This window comes from Dipodomys spectabilis, unplaced genomic scaffold (assembly GCF_019054845.1).
Source record: "Dipodomys spectabilis isolate Male_0828 unplaced genomic scaffold, ASM1905484v1 ptg000125l, whole genome shotgun sequence".
Taxonomy (NCBI): domain Eukaryota; kingdom Metazoa; phylum Chordata; class Mammalia; order Rodentia; family Heteromyidae; genus Dipodomys; species Dipodomys spectabilis.
The window spans coordinates 1,853,508-1,874,933 of record NW_024870802.1 but is presented as its reverse complement, the minus strand read 5'-3'; the positions used below and the strand labels follow the sequence as shown (position 1 = coordinate 1,874,933).

General features: G+C 42.9%; 1 protein-coding gene across 1 annotated transcript in view; it reads left to right on the top strand.

The window, feature by feature from the left end:
• Window positions 1–3,527, top strand: part of Fhip2a (FHF complex subunit HOOK interacting protein 2A) — a 33,812-nt gene extending 30,285 nt beyond the window's left edge. The window contains exons 15-17 of the mRNA XM_042689615.1: window positions 865–1,005; window positions 1,735–1,838; window positions 1,937–3,527. Coding sequence (XP_042545549.1) covers window positions 865–1,005; window positions 1,735–1,838; window positions 1,937–2,042 — 351 coding nt within the window. The 3' untranslated portion in view covers window positions 2,043–3,527. The remainder of the gene's footprint in view (window positions 1–864; window positions 1,006–1,734; window positions 1,839–1,936) is intronic.
• Window positions 3,528–21,426: the final 17,899 nt, after the last annotated feature.

The window sequence follows — 21,426 nt, the reverse complement described above, 5'->3', positions numbered from 1 at the left end:
CAGGAATTCCCCACCATACCCAGCTTTCTTGTTGAGAATAGAGTCTCACAAACTCTTGCCCAAGCTGGCCAGCAACTGTGCTTCTTCATATCTTTACCTCTCCTATAGCACGGATGGCAGTATAGGATATGTCACCCATCTGTCAGTTTAGATGGAGATTCTTTGCCTGGGCTGACAAACTTCCCCTTCTCTGCCTCCCAAGTAGCTAGGATTATATGAGTTACCAGTGCCTGCCAAACATGTGGTATCACATACCAAAACTGTCTAGGAACTGACAGCCATCGCCTTGTGGGGGAACTAATCCTAGCATCTGTTTCTGTATGTAAGGGATAAAATGCCTACTCTTTTCTTTGATCTTAGTTTAATATGTCCTGGTGGTTTGTATGTAATACTTTTTTTTTTCCTGTCATGGGGCTTGAACTCAGAGCCTGGGTGTTGTCCCTGAACTGCTTTCGCTCAAAGCTAGCGCTCTACCACTTGAGCCACAACACCACTTCTGGCTTTTTCTGAGTAGTTTATTGAAGAATCTTATGGATTTTCCTGCCTACATTGGTTTTGAACCATGTTCCTCAGATCTCAGCCTCCCTTGTAGCTAGGCTTACAATCATGAGCCACGGGTGACTGGCTGTGTTTATATGACTTTTATATGACACATTGGTTTTTTTGTGTGTGTGTGAGACCTCTTAAACACTGTTTCATTAGTTAGTTCAACCTGCATAAAACAGATATTTCTATGTGTCACATCTTGGTGAGCAGGTGGAGGATTTTCCTTTCTTGATAAGACAAATTAAAGTGATCAGTTGAATGCACATTGTGTATGCAGTAAATGATATTGCCTGTCTTTCTGTCCTTTGCTCCCCACAGCCCTACGATGTGAATTTACAGGTGACCTCGGTGTTGTCCAGACTCTCCCTCTTCCCTCATCCACACACACACGAGTACCTGTTGGATCCCTATGTGAACCTTGCCTCTGGCTGTCGATCCCTGTTTTCTGTAATCGTCAGGGTGAGTTTAGTTCCATTCTGTTCTTTAGGAATGATAAGCCTGTCCCAGTTACATCTTCCTGTCATGGTATGTGGTTAACATAGTCAGATAGAAAATAGTAGATACCTGTTACCATACATTCTGATCTGTTGCACGTGCGGGGCTCATTCTTTAAAAATACACACACACACACACAACCAGCCAGACGCTGGTGGCACACACACACACACATACATACAACCAGCCGGATGCTGGTGGCACACACACACACACACACACATACACACAACCAGCCAGATGCTGGTGGCACACACACACACACACACACACAACCAGCCAGATGCTGGTGGCTCACACCACCAGGAGGTTGAGATTGAGGATTGTAGTTTGAAGCCAGCCTGGGCAGAAAAGTCCCCGTGAGACTTATCTCCAATAAACTACTCAAAAAAACTGGAAGTGGCCCTGGCCCTGTGGCTTACATGGTAGAGCACTAGCCTTGAGCACAGAGGCTCAGGGATAACACCCAGGCCCTGAGTTCAAGCCCCAGGACTGACAAAAAAATACATAAAAACAAACCTTATATAAAACCTTTATATTGTAAAGAATTGATAGGACTCCTTGGTCAGAGATGGCCATGGAATAATGAAAACCAAGGCTCTTTATTTAGAGGTAGAGCAGGAAGTTATCTGTATCCAAGACCATCCCTACATAGTCAATTTCAGGAACCTCAAGTTCCCTGTTTCTGTGCAGGTTGTTGGAGACCTCATGGTTCGAATTCAACGTATTCAAGACTTCACTCCCAAGCTTCTACTAGTCAGAAAGCGATTGCTGGGTTTGGAGCCTGAAGGCCCCATGTAAGTCAGTGCTTTACCTTCTCCTATCCAAAACTTGCACCACATGCAGTAAGTGATATGCTCACAGATGTCCTGATTTCCATGTCTGCTTTTTCCAGTATCGACCACATCACATTGCTAGAGGGTGTGATTGTGTTAGAAGAGTTCTGCAAGGAGCTGGCAGCCATTGCGTTTGTGAAATACCACGCCTCCTCCACACCATGAATACCATCTCTCAGGTCTCTGGAACTGTGCCATTATGGACATTTCATCAGAAAAGACTTATCCCTCCCCACAGGAGAGGACAAACCGCCTTTTAAATGAAGTATTGCTATAAACTGGACGGAACCATTAAGAACCAACTGAGTAGCCACTCAGCAGAATGTGCTACATGTTGTTTTCATTGGCTTTATCTATGGTTCCCACACAGAATTGCATGCTGGCAAAGCCAGGATACAATCAAAGGAACTTCAGGAAATAAGCATTTCTAATGACTGAAAAGCTACAAATTTTCTGATGTCATGACTTTGAGGATATTTGTGTTACTTTAATATCCTTTGGGTAGCAAAGCATTTTGGCTTTCTCTGGGACTCAAATGCTTATATTCTTTTGGATTAATAAGTAGCAAAAAAAATCACTAATTTTATAACTTTTTAAGGTTAAGGTTCTTATCAAACAAAATATTTAAAAAACTGTAAATGAGAAAGAAGTTATTCAGGAACCATCAAGTGAATTATTAATGTTAATATTGATTATAGGAGATAAAAATGTGTAGCGCAGCATAACTTTATTCAGTTTTTCTAAGAATAACAATTTAATATGATAAATTCTTGATTAATATACTATCTATATTTTTAAAGAAGCATTCTTTTATCTTTTGTGCATACGGCCATGTTAGTGATTGGTTTTCACGTATGGGTTCCTGTTTATTTAAACTGTCACTTTTGCAACAGCATTCAATATCGGTTCGTGATTGGTGATGTTTGCTAAAATAGTATTTTTTTACGCTAATTAACATGTTCTAAGTTGAGAACCTTTTTCGTCCTCCTCTCTCCCTCTCCGAAAATTGCTTTATGAACTTGCTTTATAATTGATTTTCTTATTGAAGCGCAAGGTGGTGCCTAGGTGGACGACTGGCTGGTAACACCTAGGTAGCAATCAGCATGCCAAGGGCCTCCTAATGTTTACATTTTTTTCATTGTGTTCAGTCTTTTGTCGTAAAAAACATTCTAAAGACATTAAAGAAAACAGCCTTCTAAATGTTTTGTTTACATGTGACAGGGTGTGGGGAAGGCGTCATGTGACTAGGCAGGTGGGCAGGACCATCTAAGTTAGCCAAGCTGTCCTGTGTCCAGCCTGCTCTGTGTGGTTGACAGCTTGTGTTTCCCGTTTGTTCTGTCATTGATGTTTATCATTCAAATGTTGCTTATAAGCTCTTTTTTATTTTAAGTTGAAATATTAAGCAGCAGCACTTTCCACTTTACCTTCCCACTTTCTGATCTTTGGAGGAGACACTGAGAAGCGTGTTTGCAGTGTGGTCACCGCACCTGTCCTGTGCAAAGAATGCCCACAGGCATCTGCCTGCTTGTTGTATTCATGTTTCTGATTTAATTTATACTTAGTTTTGGCTATTTATTGAGAATTGGCATCTATGTGGATGCCAGTACTGGGGCTTGAACCTGGGGCATGGGTGCTGTCCCTTAGCTTTTTTGCTCAAGGTTGGCACCCTGGCACTTTGGCCACAGCTCCATTTCTGGCTTTTTGGTGATTAATTGGAGGTAAGAATCTCACAGTCTTTTCTGCTGGGCTGGCTTTGAACTGCAATCCTCAGATCTCAACTCCCTGAGTAGCTAGGATTATAGGCGTGAGCCACCAGTGCCCAGCGGAGAATAAAATAGTAGAAGATTATGAATAGTCTCCACTTTGGAATGCTCACCATTGTTAAAACTTCAAACATAATGCAACTCTTTCTTAATTCATCATAAGATGTTCATTAAGCCAACCAATGAGACAGCAAAACTGGGAAGCAGTTTCTTCATGCATGATCCCCAGCAGAGACTTTGAATAACAGGAATTGTATTTATTGATTAGTTTAGTCAAGGGACCCTGCATCACCTCCATTTTAGATGTAGTCACTTGGATGTAGCTGTATTCAAAATAAGGCATTTACAAGATGCTAGATAGCTCTTAATGTGTTCATCATGCTTAGGAAGTAGAATAGCAGTGATGTTACCTCACAAACCAAATATTCTTTTATCCCTGATTTCACAATGGGACCCTATAGCTAAGCCAGGAAACCAAGCACAGAAAAGCTTTAACTCTTTTATTTCTTTGTGTTGAAGCTGCTTTAGAGTTACTGTGGCTTTGATTTGTAACCAGCTAAAGCTTAAAGTTTAATTTGTTCCTCTTATGAGTTTCTTTCCTGTTTATGTATTTTAGTTCAGACCCAGAGCCAGCACAAGTACTAACAGTGAGCTGGCCTTGTTAGGACACATGGACATCACTTCTCCTCACCATGGCCCCTAAGCTGACTGTTTCCAATACTTGGTACTTGCAGAAACAGTGACTCAGATGCACTGTGTTGGTTGAAAAGTGTCCCTTCACAACCAGTTGCCATAGCAACTTGCAGACTAAATTTTGCCCTTCCTTCACATTGCTATAAATAGATATGCACATTTTTTTTTCAAAGTTTCTAACAGAGTAGTCTTTGGGTTTTAGTAAGGAGCCACATTCCTTATCTGATAGAACTCAGATTTTTCTCAGTCAATTATCATTAAGTTCTCCCATTAGATAGATCTATGTAATGTTCTCACAATGTATCTGTGCAATATGGAAGCTGTGCCTGGATTCATGACTTTTGGTTTAATTGTATCTTTACTATATATGTACCATATGTGTGTGTGTGTGTGTGTGTGTGTGTAAGGACCAAAATCCTTAGCTTGCTACACCGTTGCTAGTGTAAAGATTGTTACGCTTAATTTTATGGGGCACAAATTACAGTTGTTTCATAAATTTACAGTAACATTTCATAAATTTTTGAATTACTAAGCATTTACCATCTAATTGTGATGTTCATAGATATTGACAGAAGAAGTTGCAGCAAAGCATTAAAACCACAAATTATATGGTAGTTGTATTTTGGGTTGTCCAGTAAATGGAAATACGCATGTCATGATGGCATTGGCTATGTTAAAACCTGATAGGTAATCATGCTGTGCCCTGTAAAATAGTGTCATGTAATAGTCTGTGCGCCTCCTGCCTTGTTTACATTAAACAGGAGTTTGGGTGGACTTTTTATGAACGTTGTGCAAGTCTCTGGCAGTGTTACCACAGCGTGGGGTTGAGGCTCTCAGCCATCTGTGGAAAATCTCTTCCAACGCTGCTCCTCCACCTGTGCCCTCTTCAAAGGAGGTGGTGACCAAGGTTGACTTTTTGTGCTAACAGTGCATGCAGGAGTAAGAGGGATAATTTAAATAAATAATGTAATTTAAGCAAAATATTGTCTTCTATTTCTGTACAACTCTAAGTGGAAGTGTTCTTCACATCTTAAATACAAAAAGAGTAGCACAAGGGAATCAGTGGCCATTCTATTACTGACTCCAGTACTGCTAGAGAGAACCAAAGGAGTGCATATGAGTATGGGGGGAGGTATGCTTCCTGGGAAATACCATATACTCCATTGTGTCCTTAATAACCACTGCTCTAAAGGAAAGAATGCTTCTGTGGCCCTTAGAAAAACAATTCATTCGAAGCATTCTTTGTTGTTGTTGTTGGTCGTGGGGCCTGCACTTGGGGCCTAGGCGCTGCCTGTGAGCTCTTTTTGTTCAAGGTTAATGCTCTACCACTTTGAGCCACAGTGCCACTTCTGGTTTTCTGGTTTCATTGAAGATAAGGGTCTCACAAACTTTCCTGCCCGGGCTGGCTTTGAACCAGGATCCTCAGATCTCAGCCTCCTGAGTAGCTAGGATTATAGGCTTGAACTACCAGCACCTGGCGCTAAGCATGCTTTCTTAACACATTTTAGAGTCTTTTTTTTTTTCAGCTGACATTGAAACAGACTTTAGACTTTTAACATCCACGGAAGTATTTTCCCAAGTCCCTTAATTGGAAGCTGAAGAAGCATGGACCACCAGCTCAACCAGAAAGAAAAAGTCATCTTGGAGCCTGTGCTTCTCAGAATAGCCATAAGAGGAAAAGAGGATCTAAGGATGAAGGGATGGGCAGGCCAACGCTTAGACCAGAGCCTCTATGAGAGGAAAATGCACGTGAGGAATGCCTAAAACCCCACTCCAAATTCCTTTGGACTGCTCTTCAGGATTTTGCAGTTTTATGTGGAAAACTAATCATCTCAAAGGATTTAAAGAATTCGTCTAAAATTGTGAAGGTTCATAGTGTGCTGTTGTAACTCCAGTCAAAGCTCTGTCTCTTTATCCCAAAACCAGAAGCAAAGAAATTCCCTGCCTGTCTTTCTGCTTGATACTGAAGGGGCCACAGAAGAGGTGGGGTGTGTCTTAGGCCCACAGAGAAAGTTGTTAAGGGTTTCCTTTTTGTAGCAGTACTGGAGTTTGAACTCAAGACCTTCAACTTGCTAGACAAACATTTTACCGTGAGCCATACTCCCATCCTTTATTTGCTTAAATTACTTTTTAGATAAGCTTCAGGTTTTTCTTTTTCTTTCTTTCTTTCTTTCTTTTTTTTTTTTTTTTTGGTCACTTGTGGGTTTGCACTCTGAGTTTGGGTGCTGTCCTTGCACTCTTCAGCTCCAGGCAAACGAACACTCTACCGCTTGAGCTACAGTGCCACTTCCCATTTTCTAGAGGTTTATTGGAAATAAGAGTCTCATGGACTTTCCTGCCCAGGTTGGCTTTGAACCGTGATTCTCAGATCTCAGCTTCCTTAGTAACTAGGATTACAGGCATAAGCCACCAGCACCCAGCTAAGCTCTCAGTTTTTTGCCCAGTTTCAAACCACTGCCCTACTTATCCTATGTAGCTGGAATTATAGGTATAAAACTATGCCTGGCTTGTTTGTAGAGATGGAATCTTGCTAATCTTTTTGCTCAGGCTGGCTTCAAGCTAGGCTTTTAACTTCACTTGATACATGCCCTACAATCTGCCTCAATCCCATCTAATCCTGTTTCATGCACACTTACTTGTTAGAATTTGGATCTTCTGTGTGTTACCTTTTTCTGTACTGTTGATACAAATATACCAAAAATAAGACATGAGTTTCATTTGAAAACAAGAATTTTGCTTCTTAAATACTTACTGAGAACTTTTTCTAAACCAGGAGTTCCTGAAAAACATGGAAAAAGGTATTTCTGCCCTCAAGAAGTCTCTATGAAAGTTCACTGTGTCTATACCAAAAAAGCACAACCACATTATGTGGTAAGCAGAGAAACAGTACCCGACAGACTAAGTCAGTAATTAGTCAGTACCCTGCAGGGTCCATAGTATTGTAGATCATCTAAAAGGGAAAAACAAGCTCCACTATTAACTGGGTATTATTATAGTCAATAGTTAATAATAGACATACTAAGATAAATGTAACTAGCACATGTATATTATATATATATGCACATACATAATTTTAAACATGTAGGTAGGAAGATAGATAGATAGATGGATAGATAGATGGATGGATGCATACATACATAGATTGTATGTGTTGGGCTGGAGATCAGACCCATAGCCTCATCTACAGCTCTAGATTGCGTACATTATTTTGAGGGTTATATTCTAAACTGTTGATTACACTACATAATCATAGCCATATTTAAGTCTGCTCAGCAAAAAATGAAGACTGCCCCCTGGTGGAGTGCATGCTGCCCGCTTTCACTGCATCCTGAGATTGACATAAAGCTCCTCCCAAACAATTAGGTTTGGGTTCCTGTATTTTTTTAGTAAAATAGCAACTTAGTCTCCTGATTTAAGGAAGCATTTTCTAGCAGTATTACAAGCAAGACAAATAATTGAAATCAAAAAGAAAAGATTCAGGAAATGACCTGAAGAAGTTGGGTGTGGCAGCTCATGGCTGTAATTCTAGCCACTTAGGAGGCTGAGAAGATAAGGATCTCCAGGACCAGAGCCTGAGGCCAGTCCAGGCAGAAAAGTCCTCAAGACTGGCAACCTCTTGAAAGGCTGAGACTGGGAGGATTGCAGCTCCAGGCTAAACCCAGGCAGAAGAGCCCAGGAGACCCCTCCACAGAAGGTGGGGGTGGGGGTAGCAGAAGGCCATTTCTGTCATCTCAGCTACAACAGGAGGATCACAATCCAGGCCCATGCCTATGCTGGAAGTGAGACTGTCTCAAAAATACACAGTACAAAAATGGGTTGGAGTCAGTGGAGCACCTGCCTCACAAGCATGGAAGCCTGAGTCCACAGTCCCAGTACAACCAAAACAAAACAACTACAAACCCAAAAGATCAGATAAGATTAAGATTTGGTTTTACCTCAGCACTGTCAGAGACAGTCTTCTCCCTTGGGTTGGGGACAAAGCAGCTGCATATTGAAGAGAACCAACTGAGGTTGGGGGGGATAGGCCACTTACTGGGTGTGTGTGGAGACATGGAATGGGTAAACAGCCCCTTCTCATCTCACATATCCCACACAGACAGTACTCACAGCTGCCCCTGAGCAAGATGAAGAAGTATGCCTTCTGTGTTCTCCATTCCCAGGCTTCCAGTTGGATGTAAGGAAACTTGGTGTGAAACTCGGTGTTGATTAATATGACCTATGACCTGATGCTTCCCTCTAGGTAGATTAGTCTATGTATCCTGTAAAACATACATACACACACACACACACACACACAGAAGCATTAAGGTTATAATATTCTTCGTGGAGTAACCCAAGTCCTAATGGCATGAAAGTACGGCATTCCAACAGACTGAGAAATCTGAATGCCGTGGCAGGTTCTGCTGTCAGGTCAGGCAGGCGTAGATGGAGAACACACTCTTTGATTTGGTAACTGTTAGTATATATAATGGTCCCCATGTGATGTGTGTTCGTTTGCACAGTGTCCATATGATGGATTCTTTAGCACAACCTTTTTCCCTATGTTGTGCTCAAGGCTTGAGGAATGATACTCGGCTCAGAAGACCCAGCCCATAAAATGCACATCCCACGATGGTTTCACAGACATACGTTACTGATGAAGACCCTAACTGCACTTGCAAGCTCAGAGAAGTAAATGTGGTTCAAGAGCAAATGAGACAGCCAGGCACTGTTGCTCATACCTGTCCTTCTGGCTACTCAGGAGACTGAGATCTGAAAACTGCAGTTTAAAGTCAGCCTAGGCAGAAGTAGAACTATGGCTCGAGTGGTAGAGTACCAGCCTCAAGCAAAAAAGGCTAAGAGATAGCACAAATCCTGAGCTCAAGCCTCAATACTATCACTAAAAAGCAAATAAATAAAAAATAAACAAAAAACAAGGATCTCAATGGCTCAATAGCTATATATAAAATGATGTTAATCAAAATGAGCTCCAAGAAATGGAAACAAGAGGTGGGTGTTTTTTTTTAAATAGTGATTGTAGTTATTTCTTTTTTCTTTTTTTTCTCTCCTTTGGTTTATTCCCTGTTGTCACTGATTTTGATTTCTGTAACCTTTGTCTTGTATATAGTTTATCTGATTTGGGGAAGGGAAGGGAAATCATACTGTGGGACAAAGGGTGAACCAATGCAACAGTGATACTCACTAGACACTATGTTAGAATGAACTTTACAGCTTGTGGGGATGGGGTTCGGAGGAGAAAAAGTGGAGAATATGAGGGAGGGGGTAACATTGTTCAAAAAGAAATGTACTCATTATCTGACTTATGTAACTGTAACCCCTCTGTACATCACCTTCACAATAAAATGTAAATTTTAAAAAAAGTGACATTAAGAAAGACAAGCAAAAAAGCATTTCCAAAGAAGGCTCTGATTGCCTCTGGCCTACAATTTATGAGAAAGGAATCATAAAATCAATTTTACTGTAATGCAGAGAGATGAGATGACACACAGATTCACTATTGTTGGAATAAAGCTATTTTTCAAAGCCCTGAGGATGAGATTCATTTATGCAATAACAGGAGCAATGTATTCCTTATTCCATTCACGAACAGAACAGTGTGTAGTGTTTTAATTGCCTAGAATTTTCCAAAACAGAGCAGGAACTGAAGCTTTCTAGATGTAGAAACAAACTAAATGTTCTTAAAAGACATTATTCTTGCATGTTTAAAATACACTCTTGTACTTAAATCTCTATTCGGTCGCTCTTATCAACAATGTAGAAAGCCAGCTTTTTATCATTCTGTGATCTTTGTTGGAGCTTCAGTTATGATCTTTATTTTCATTCTGTTGTTGAAACGATTAGAAAATCTTAAACTGCCTTGGTGTTTGGTTCCAACAGGAGTACAGAAATAGAAATTGCAAAGAAAGTATCTTTTAGGATGTAAATATTATCCTAGCAATCTGTGTGCCTTGGACTCTTCCACAATAGCAGGTTTCATTTTATAGAAGGCTTTTGTTTCTATAAAATGATCCAGTGTAGTACAGATTCAAATAAACCTTTCCCCAAAGATGCCGTTAGCAACAACATATGTGACTCGTTGGAATTTGAGTTCAGATCCACATCCTAAAAATAAAAGCTATAAAAGTTGAAACGTGCCTAGCAATTTCTGGGTATTTTTCTTTGCAATTTGACATTGAAATAAAAATAATCATGCGCCACTCTTAATGGTTGGAGGTTTTTCATGCATAGCATATAACATAATTGATATTCATTGGAGTTTGGAGTATTTCAAAGAAAAAGCTGATATACATCTTGCTCAGCAGTGTTGCTCATTATCATTTTTATTTCAATGAGAAGAAAAAGACTAAGGAAGTGTAATTAATTTGACATAGATAATTCTGGGCTGAGCATTTCAATATCAACACCATTTTAAGGCTGTTGAATTATTAAAAATTCTTTGTCCTCATTTTGCAGCTTGCTTGTTGCTGTGACTTCAGATACAAGACCATTCTGTCTGGGTCCTTCCTCCGGAAATGTGTGCTCAGCTACTACTGACCTTTTAGAAAAGAAACCCTGGCATCTTATTTGGAGAAGGAAGAGGAGGAGGGGGAAGAAGGGGAAGAGAGAGACCTTTTCTACTGGTTCCTGGGTTCTTTTTACAAAGAAGGTTCTGAACCCCCTGAATCAGTCTTTCTTTGCAAAGTCTTCATATGGGATTCTCACATCACTATGGAAGTTGATCTCTGTCTCTTAATGATTTTTTCAAAAGATGTTTTTCAGGAGCAGCTGAACTGTTCAGGACCACTAGTCAGCAAGCCATCAACAGCAAGAGGCCACTGTACTGACCCAGAGGTAGGCTTTGTTCTCCTGATAAGATTCCCAAATGGGTCTGCTTAGAGAAAATCTTTTGCACTAGACACATGAAGCCCTATAACAGAATGTTGAGATCAGAGGTCCACAATGTATTACATGTGACAGCGATGTAGTAACATGGTCCAACTGTTGCTGCTAGCCTCTGGATGAGTGACCGCCCCTCCCCAGTTTTTAGGGACATTGGTGCAAGTAGTATGTCAATAAAAATATTGTCACCTGCCTCCAGGAAAGATGGATGAGTAATCTCTGTCTATCATTTTTCCTTTCTTTTTCTTTCTGTGAGTGTGTGTGTGTGTGTGTGTGTGTGTGTGTGTGTACTGAAACTTAAACTCAGGATCTCATACTCAGGTTCATCTTTCTTACAGCTGGTGCTTAACCACTTAAACCAGGCCACTAGTCTACCATTTTACTAGTTAACTGGAGATGGAGTCTCACAGACTTCTCTTCCCTGGCTGGCTTTGAGCCTTGATCCTTCAGGTCTTAGATTAAATAGCTAGAAGCATAGATGTGAAGCCACTAATACCTAGGTAATCTATGGATCCTTTTTCTACATTTTCCGATGTAATTTTGGTGTCTCAGCTCCTTGGATGTCAGCCACCAATGAGTCTACATTTCAGTAATTCAGCCAAGAAAACCACAGCACCATCTTCCAGCTGGATGGACTGAAACCTTAAATCCAAACTCTGGTAAGTGCACCCAAGTCCATATATTTGATTTAATTTTATATTTATCTTCTTTGGGTTCCATTTCCACAATAATACTCAGATTTCTCCCTCTATAAATTAGCAAGACGATGCCATTCTTTCGAAACAGACTTCTCCCCTAGAACAAGCTGAGGTCTAATTCTAACCTTGTAAGTTTAGAAGCCAAATGTTACCACTGACATATAAGACTTGGTTCAAGATTCTTAGCTTCAATCAAGTCTACTCAGATGTTGTCAGATGTGGTAGCTCACGCCTGTAATCCTCGCTACTCAGGAGGCAGAGATCTGAGGATCGTGGTTGAAGGCCAGCACAGGCAGGCTTGGTGAGACTCTGATCTCTAATGAGCCACCAGAAAACCAGGCGTGGCACTGTGGCTCAAGTGGTAGAGCTCTAGCCTTGAGCTGAAGAGCTGAAGGACAGCACCCAGGCCCAGAGTTCAAGCCCATAACTGACAATAAATAAATCCCAGGGTCACACTCTCACAAATAATACATTTTCACATGAGTGTTATGATTCATGAGTTCAATTTACTTAAATTCTGTGACCTAGACAATTAAGTTTTGGTCATGTTTTTGTATGAGATTGGCTTTGGGGCTAAAGAAATTAAATCCTGTTAAGACTGCCATAGATCTCTCTGGTTCTTTGTGTTTTGGTGGGCTTGAATGTAGCAGCTTAAAGCCTTGAGCTAGTAATTTCTGAAAACTCTTCATGGGTTCAAACCATCCCTTTCCTGTGCTCTGTATGCATAATAATAAACTTAGGGTACCCAAGGAACAGTGATCATTTATGCCTATTGTTCTTTTCCTTTTCTACTGTAAATGAAAAACTACAGTAACCCACAGAGCACTCATTTCAGTAGACATAACCCAGTCAATTACAATGATAATTGAACTATGCTTTTGCACACATAGGTACAAGTAGCACTTCCCATTGACAAAACAGCTCAGCATGTAAGGCCAAGGATATGATAAAACCAACCCCAATCCCCTATGGCACAGTATCCTTTCCTGGTACCAAACACTGTGTCAGTCAGAGTTCAGATAGGAGAGCAGAAATCACACATGGTATTTCAACATGATGATGTCCTTGACTACCTTGATGAGGTCATATCCGCTAGATCACTCCAGCATAGAACTTCTCCTCCCCTTCTTCCCTCTCTCTATACTGTTCTCTCCAGAAATAAGTCACTGTGCATTTACCTCAGGAGTGAATTGATACTCTCCTTATTGAATATGGAGGATGCACATAAATTGTTCAGGATTCCTCCACAAAGAAAATGTATACCTGCCCATTCATTGACTAGACTTTGGGTTAAAAAATCTGTTATGGCTGGGTATCAGTGGCTCACACCTGTCATCCAAGCTACTTGGGATGCTGGGAATAGGAGCATTATGGTTCAATTGTGGTTCTTCCCAGGAAGAAAGGTTTCCAAGACCCCTTCTCAATGGGTTATAAGATCACCTTCCCAAAGGTTTTCAAGACCCCACCAGTGAACACAGTAACGTGTGCCTATCATCCTAAGCTACATAGGAGGCTGTGATCAGAAGAATCACAGTACCAGGCCTGATTAGGCAGAAATGTTCATGAGCCTCCGCCTCAATCAAGGAAAGCTGGATCTGGAACACACACCTGTCATCCTAGCAATGAGGCAAGGCTAAAATAGACAGACCAAGAGTCAGGCCCAAGCCCAGGCAGGAAGCTAGACCCTAGCTCAAAAATAACCAGCATGATCAGAGGCGTGATTAGAGCACCTGCCTAGTGAGTGCAAGGCTCTGAATTCAAACCTCAGTGCTTAAAAGAAAACGGAGTACGACTTCATAGGTCACATAGGTCCAGGTTTGCTCATTGGAATCTCTTCCATTTGTCTTCCTTTGTCTCTGACACATTTGTCAATGTGTGTGTGTGTGTGTGTGTGTGTGTGTGTGTGTGTATGTGTGTGTGTGTGTCTTTCTGGGACTACAAAATACTCCAGGCTCATTCGGTATAGAACCAGCCATTCCCCTAAGTCGTATTCAAAGCATTTAGAAATGGAATTCCACAGCATGTTGTCTTGACATGCTGCTTTGGGTTCAAACAGTCTAGGAGAGGTTGTTGGACTGAATATATGGCAATTATGAAGCTCTTCCCACCTGCATTGGCTTAAGACGGGAGAAAGGATATTGGTATGCTAAGAGAACTGCTCTGAGTGAGAAGAACAGAAGCAAAAGGTTTCACTATCACCAGCACTGTAAGAACATGGCCACATGGAAGATTCCGTTTCTTTCCCAGCAAGTCACATACTGACAGGCTTGAAAGCTTTTCAGAATACAGCAGCATTACACCTGTGTCCCACTGGTGCACAATGAATAATTCCATTTTGCCAACCCTGTAATTAGCTTGAAGCTAGCAGCATTATATTGCATTGTCCCCTTTGTGTTGTTACTTTTGTGTATCAACTTGCCAGTAATACACATTCACAATGAACTACAATTTTTATAACATAGACTCTGGCATTTCTTCATCTTGAAATTACCCACAGTGGAGGTGAATCCAGGCCTTTCCAGGCCACAAAAGCCCTTGTATATAGATTTTTCTTTTCTTCTGACAGAAGTGGCTTGCTTACATCTGTATGGATGAGAACACAATTACTATAAATTGGAGAACCCAGGTCAGCTGGGCGCACTTGTGTTTGTTCTGCAAAGGGCAGCGCTTATGTATCTTAGGCTGGATCTTGAAAGCTTTCCTGTCTCAGAAGCTCTCTTGCATTAAACATGAGAAGCAGATAAGTACAGTTCCCCACCGGGGATTGCAGGCAGCTCCTCGCAACCCGGAATGTGCTCTGCTGGAAGGGAAGGAGGGGTGCGGGGTGGAGGACGGCTTTGGTCAGACGAGACGGTGAACGCCGTGCTGACACTTGTGTGGATTTTGACCAAAGATCTGTCTGATTTGGATGGTTTGTATCACAAAAACGAGATGATTACAAAGAATTGATTGCTTCATAACATCCAGTGAGCAGTACATGACATGATCTGAGATATGTCTCCAATACATGAGGGAAGAGAAAAATCTCCTCTAATTAAGAGGAGAAGCAAGGACATAGGAAATGCAAGAGAGAAACACATGGAAAGATCTAGAAGGAAGACAGGAGCTCAGAGAGAAAAGGATGAAGTTAAACCCAAGATCCCAGTCTCCCACTTCACAGTTGACCAATTTCCTGTCTCCATCCCCTCCATATTATACCCTGGTTTCCACAGCCTTCTGCCTGGTTTCTGGGTCCTCCTCCTCCTCCTCTCTACCCTCTGCTTTCTCTCTATGCCCCCCTTCCGCCCCCTGCCCTTTCCTCAGGAAGAACCGAGGGTCCCCAAGGAGTCTGGCAACTCAGCTCTCAACCTAGCTTAGCACCTCAGGCTCTCCATTTGGCACCGGGCCCAGTAGTTAAGGATTTGTCTTATTCCTGGCACTTGCTTCTGGTCAACAACTGCATTCCCAGCATGACACCACAGCCCTCACTGCCCACCTGGGAGACTCTAGGAACCTAATGCTACCTCTCTATGCCTCAGTTTCCTCTTGTAAATTGGAGATAGTTTTGGCCACCTCAGAGAGTTTGTAACAACTCGGTGGGTGAGCAGTAGGCCCTGCTAGAGCTCCTCCAAACCCTCTGGCTCCTAGGCCTCCTGAACTGTCAAAGGAGGACTGGGCCCTGCCCACAGATCACTAGACAAGCCACCCAGGTGTTTCTGATGGACTATGAGGTTTGTTGTTGTTGTTGTTGTTTTGTCAGTCGTGAGGCTTGAACTCTGGGTCTGGGTGCCATCCCTCAGCAATTCAGCTCAAGGCTAGCGCTGCTCTAGCACTTAAACCACAGCACCATTTCCGGTTTTCTGGTGGTTTATTGGAGATAAGCATCTCACAGGCTTTCTTGCCCAGGCTGCCTTTGAATCTCGATCCTCAGATCTCAGCCTCCTGAGTAGCTAGGATTACAGGTGTGAGCCACTGGTGCCTGGTTGTTGTTCTTTTACAGTGTTATTCCCTGCACCCCAGCCTCAGAAACCAGGTCTCAGCATGGTCCATTGTTCTCTGTCCTTAGTTGCCTCCTTCCTACAGAGTGCCCCATCCCCATCTACCTAGACTTCTGCCCCCCTACCCAGAAGAACTAAAGTAGGCTTCTGACCCATACACACACACCCCCACACACACGTATGTATGTATGTATATATATGTATGTATATATATATATGTATATATATATATATATACACACACACACACACATATATATATATATATTCTTCCTTTCCATATCCTATTACCATTAATGTGATTTTTTAAATAGGAAGTTTCTGGAATGATTCCAGCTTAGTTCAGCATTCCCAGTGTTGAAAAGCAATTCTAGCTTTTATCTGCAGCTGTTACTTCTGATAATTCAGAACAAATCTGGAAACTTTGCCCCAGATACAAGGTTCCAAGTCTGTTGCTGACATCGCCAGCAGGGGCACCCACCGGCTCTAGGATACTTTCAAAGGGCAGCCACCTCACTCAGCCAGTCACTGGCTGTAAGAAGTGTGTAGAGGCCTTTGTCTGATGAGCAAGACTGAAACAGAACAATGAGAAGAAAGGATGAACCTAGGTTCAAGATAGTTACCAAGTGCCACCACTGGAGGGCGATATCTCCAAACGGTCTCCCTCCCTACCAGGACCGGGCACTGTCCAGGGTTCAGTTCCAGTGCGTTCCAGAATTCATGTAATCTGGAGGGCAAACTCACCATCATCTTAAAATGTCTTGAGAAAAATCTAGCCAAGCCTTTAGCCCCTATTTTATCTCCTTCCCCTAGAACTTGATTGAGTAATCCTCAAAGCCAAATTAGAGAAGAAAATTGGTTTCTATAAAATGCAGCCATATCACAACCACACTAAAGCGCATATAAATTAATCTGTAAGGACACTGTAAGTCTGTCTCTGTCTCTTTCTTTCTCTTTCTTTCTTTCTTTCTTTCTCTCTCTCTCTCTCTCTCTCTCTCTCTCTCTCTCTCTCGCGTGCGCACACACACACACACACACACACACACACACACACACACACACACACACTAGGGCACTAACATGCTACATGGAAGGCAATGATAGTCTCGGAAATAGAGCATTCCAAAGTACTGTGTGTACATAGCCTACATCAGAATTGAGATTTTTGGGTCCTAACAAAATTCAGTGAATATCTGGAAAAGGACATTTTTCCGCTTCCATCCCCCAATATCAACAGATGGTTACTCAATTCAGGCAAGGCTAATGACAGGGTTTGGGATTTTCAGAGTGAAAGGTTTATGTTGAACAGTTTGAAGATGTAGTTCTTATATCATACAGTTCAGGGTTTAAGTTTGTTCACGAAACTGTGCTTGTATCTCTACAATTTTATTTTTGAAGATTTTATCACCCTACCCCCACCCCAAGGAAAACAAGCTCTTAGTCATCACCCCAATCCTTCCACCTCAGCCCCCCAGCCTTAGACAGCCACAAAGCCCTCTATAGCTGTGTTTATCTCAGGCATTCCACGTGAGTAGAATCACGCTGCATGTGTGGCAGAGCAAAGTTCGCAAGTTTGGGGCAAGGGCTGATGCTCTACAGGCAACAAGGAACACTGGGGTGAAGGAGGCCAAATGGCCAGACTTCTTGGGACCCTCAAGGGCGGGCCTTGGATTACACTACGCAGTCTCTGAGTTCCTACAGGAACACCGAATACTCCATCCTGTTGGAGTAGGCTTCTAGAAATTCAGGTTGCCAGGACCTTTTCCAGGACTCCAGAGGTCTTGGGTGGGGCATCATGTCTGTATTTTAAGGATGTTCTCCTAGTGATTCTGATGTGTACAAGGCATCAGACAGATATGTGAGGACCCCTATGAAAGGTTCCATATCAGAGACAAGACAGAAAGCTGCCTTTGTTCATGCATTTCCTGGTCCATCCATCTTTCTGAAAGAAGTAGCCACAAAGGCATTCCTGTTGTCAAGCCTGATTCAATTATTATATGGAAATCTCATTCTTATGCAGACCAAGGACAACTTTCCAATATGAAAGCAACAGAAATCCCTGCAGACAATTGCAGACTGCTCATCTGCTAGAGTGTATTTACTCACAGGAGGGCCTTGAGGACTTCAGTCACAGCGCAGGAACCTATGAGGGGTCCGAATGGTGCAAACATGCCTGAAAATTCCCCTGGGCCTCTCCAGATCTGCTCCCCCCCCCCAGTCCCGCCCCCTTCCCCCCCCCCCCCCCCCCCCCCCCCCCCCGGCTTGATCTTCCCCCAGCTTCCCTTAGCTAAGTCCTGTTTTAGGCCTTTGCATGACAGAAGCATCTCAACAAGTGAATTCAAGTTGGATGTTCAGGCGAAGCTTCTTACAGTTTCCCCAAAGCATTTGAGGGTTGGGAAGAGAAGTAGGAGCCATATTTGAGGAAAAAAAAATCCCAGTGGTTTATTACTTTAGCAGGGATCCAAGATGCTGATGGAGTGTCTCAGCTCCAAGCCCTCACATCATGAGCTGCTAGACAGGCTTTATTGGCCACTTTTAGCAAATAAAGAAAAGAGACTCTGGGACATTAAAAAATTCACCCAAGATGACCCATCTGGCCTGTGGTCACCTCCTCCTGGGCCTTCGTCCCAGGTTGCCAAGGCCCTGGGCTTGCCGTGCTGCCTGCTGGCTGTAAATGTTTTAGAGAGGTGTGCTGGGATGTAAGACACTTGAGAATTTTTTTGCCCAGCTGCTTGGCTACAGAGGCTGGCTTTACGGAGGCACTCATTCACTCTGACAGAGCCTCGCTGCCCGCTGGGCCTCAGCAGGAAGAATGGGGAAGATCTCCACATTTCAAGCATGGCTAAGCAGGGAGTTTTCCCCATCCTAGGGCATCTCTTTCCTTCTCTCCCTCCCTCTCTCCTGTCTTCTCTTCTCCTCCCTTCCCTTTCTTCTCTTCTTCCCTATCCTCTATCTTCCCCCTCCTCCCCTCCTCCCCTCCTTCTCCTCCATCTCTCCTCTCCCTCTCTGTCTCTCTTTCTCTCTTTCTCTGGAAAGCCCAAACAGTGAAGCAATTTCCAAAATGGTCAAGCCCTGTTCATCTCATCATGCTCATGATGTGTGTGTGTGTGTGTGTGTGTGTGTGTGTGTGTGTGTGTGTGTGTATGCATGTGTAGAGAGAGATCTAATCATGCTCAAGACTATGTGTATATGTGTGATCACATCATGCTCATGACTCCTGTGTGTGTGTGTGTGTATGTGTGTGTGTGTGTATGTGTGTGTGTGCACGCACGTGTGCACAAGAGAGATCTAATCATGCTCATGACTGTGTGCATGTGTGTGTGTGATCACATCATGCTCATGACTCCTGTGTGTGTGTGTGTATGTGTGTGTGTGTATGTGTGTGTGTGTATGTGTGTGTGTGCACGCACGTGTGCACAAGAGAGATCTAATCATGCTCATGACTGTGTGCATGTGTGTGTGTGATCACATCATGCTCATGACTCCTGTGGGGGGCGAGGGGAGGGAGTGTTGCTTGTTTGCAATGGTTTTGGTTGCTTTTAGTCCTTCCTCTTTGGCCAGCACACAAGCTAGGGCACATCAGCAGTTAAGCTAGGGCTCACTGACCCGAATCAGCCCTGCCTGCTGCTTATCTATGGACAGAAGCAATGCTCCTGGGCTTTTTCTGAGCAGCTGCAGCCTAGTAGCAACTGTCCTCAGTCTACTGGAGCAGCCACCTGGGCTGAGGCTGCAACACAAAGCATGAGGCCTGGTCCGCCCCGCCCTGTGTGCTTTCTGGCAGGATAGAGGATCTCTCCTGTTGGAGAATCTGCTGTGCACATGCTCTCTGCTGCCTGCAGCCTGTCCTCCCCGCCCTCACAAGCCCTGGTGGTGAGTGCTCTCCACAGGGATGAGCTAATAGCTCTGGGGGGAGGAGACAGACACTAAAGAAGTTCCTGCTGGTGCTGTGTGTGGTGGGAGAGTGTGAAAGATTTATCTGACGCTCAGAAAACATCTCCAGAGCCAGTCAAATTCCGGCTGCAGCCAGGGTGACTGAGGGTTGGTGACAGGGGTGCAGTCAGGGGATGGATGGTGGAGAACAGAAGTGGGGGCAGGGCTGGGGGGGCAGGCTTGTGGGGGGGGGGTGCTGGGCACTGAAAGAAGGCCAGCATAACATAGTAGACAAAGCTGGTGATAGGATGCTGCTCAAATCATTTTTTGTAGATGAAACTTGGACTGGGGGGATCGTCTATCACATTCTTTCTATGAGGAATAGTCCAGCTCTCACAAGTCCATTTCCAAAGGATTCTTGGAGCAAAACCAACCAATTCATGAGCTGTTGGCCAAATGTACCAATTGCGCTAAGGCTTGTCTTCCCACATCTATGTAGCTTAATTTCCTGTCCACACCATAATTCCATGAACTCAGAGAGAGTCATCATCCTCCCCCCTCCCCAATATAGCCCTGGCTATTTACTATTAAATAACTCTTAATGAGGAAAAAGATAAAAATGATACAAAATCGAACTGGTTTAACATGGATAAAGATATATGGAACATTCCATCCCAGCACAATATGGTAAACAGTAGATTTTTTTCCCTTCTAACACAAGTCAAGCCATACTTCCTTCAGAAAAGCCACATAGGAAAGAGACTGGTTTCCTTCCTCCAAACACAAACATCCATCTGATTACAGTCCATCATCTATGGTGCAAATGGCTTATTTGCTCAAAATAAATAAAAATCCACCCCCATCCTAAAAATAGAAGTACAGGGATGGGGGTGGGTCATGTGTTACAGGTGCACACCTGTAATCCCAGAGTTGGGAGAATGGGGCAGGCGGATCTTAAATTCAAGGCCATCCCGGAATACATAGTAATTTGTAGGCCAACCTGAGCTACATAGCAAACTCTTGTCTCTAAATAAATAAATAAAGCAGTGGGGATTGAATTAGGCTATCTTGGATGGTAAGACAGGAATTCAACTTGAATTAGTTTAAGAAACAGACTCAGATCTGGGAAGAATCATGATCCAATGGGGTGAGGAGTAGGGATGTCAGGAGGTATTTAGCTACCACAGGGTTCCATCAAGCCCTGGTTCTCTCTGAATGGAAACAGTTTCAGGACAAATGTCAGTGCAGAACTTATGCACCTAGTGTGTAAGCTTTGAGACTTGTTTCTTTAATGTTATAAGAAGAACCATGTGGTTTTTTTTTTTTTTTTTTGAAAAAAAGATCAGTTTTAGTGTGTTTAGGTCTGCTAAGACCTTAGCAAAGACCTAGAAACTTTCTGGATTTTTCTTTTTTTTTTCCCTCCACCTGAAAGATGTTAGCACTTGTAAGAATTTAACCAATGTGTGTATAAAAACCCAGCATGGTGCCAGAGGTTCCCCGTGTTCCCGCTGAATGGTGAGTGTGAGTTTCATCCTCTCCTCACGCATTAGGGAATGAGAATTAACCACCCGTGTTAAGTGACCCAGGATGGGAAGAGCTCTGTAAATGTCAGCCACGGTGATCAACATTCTGGTGATTGTTTGGTTTCCCTGTGAGACTAGCCCTGAAT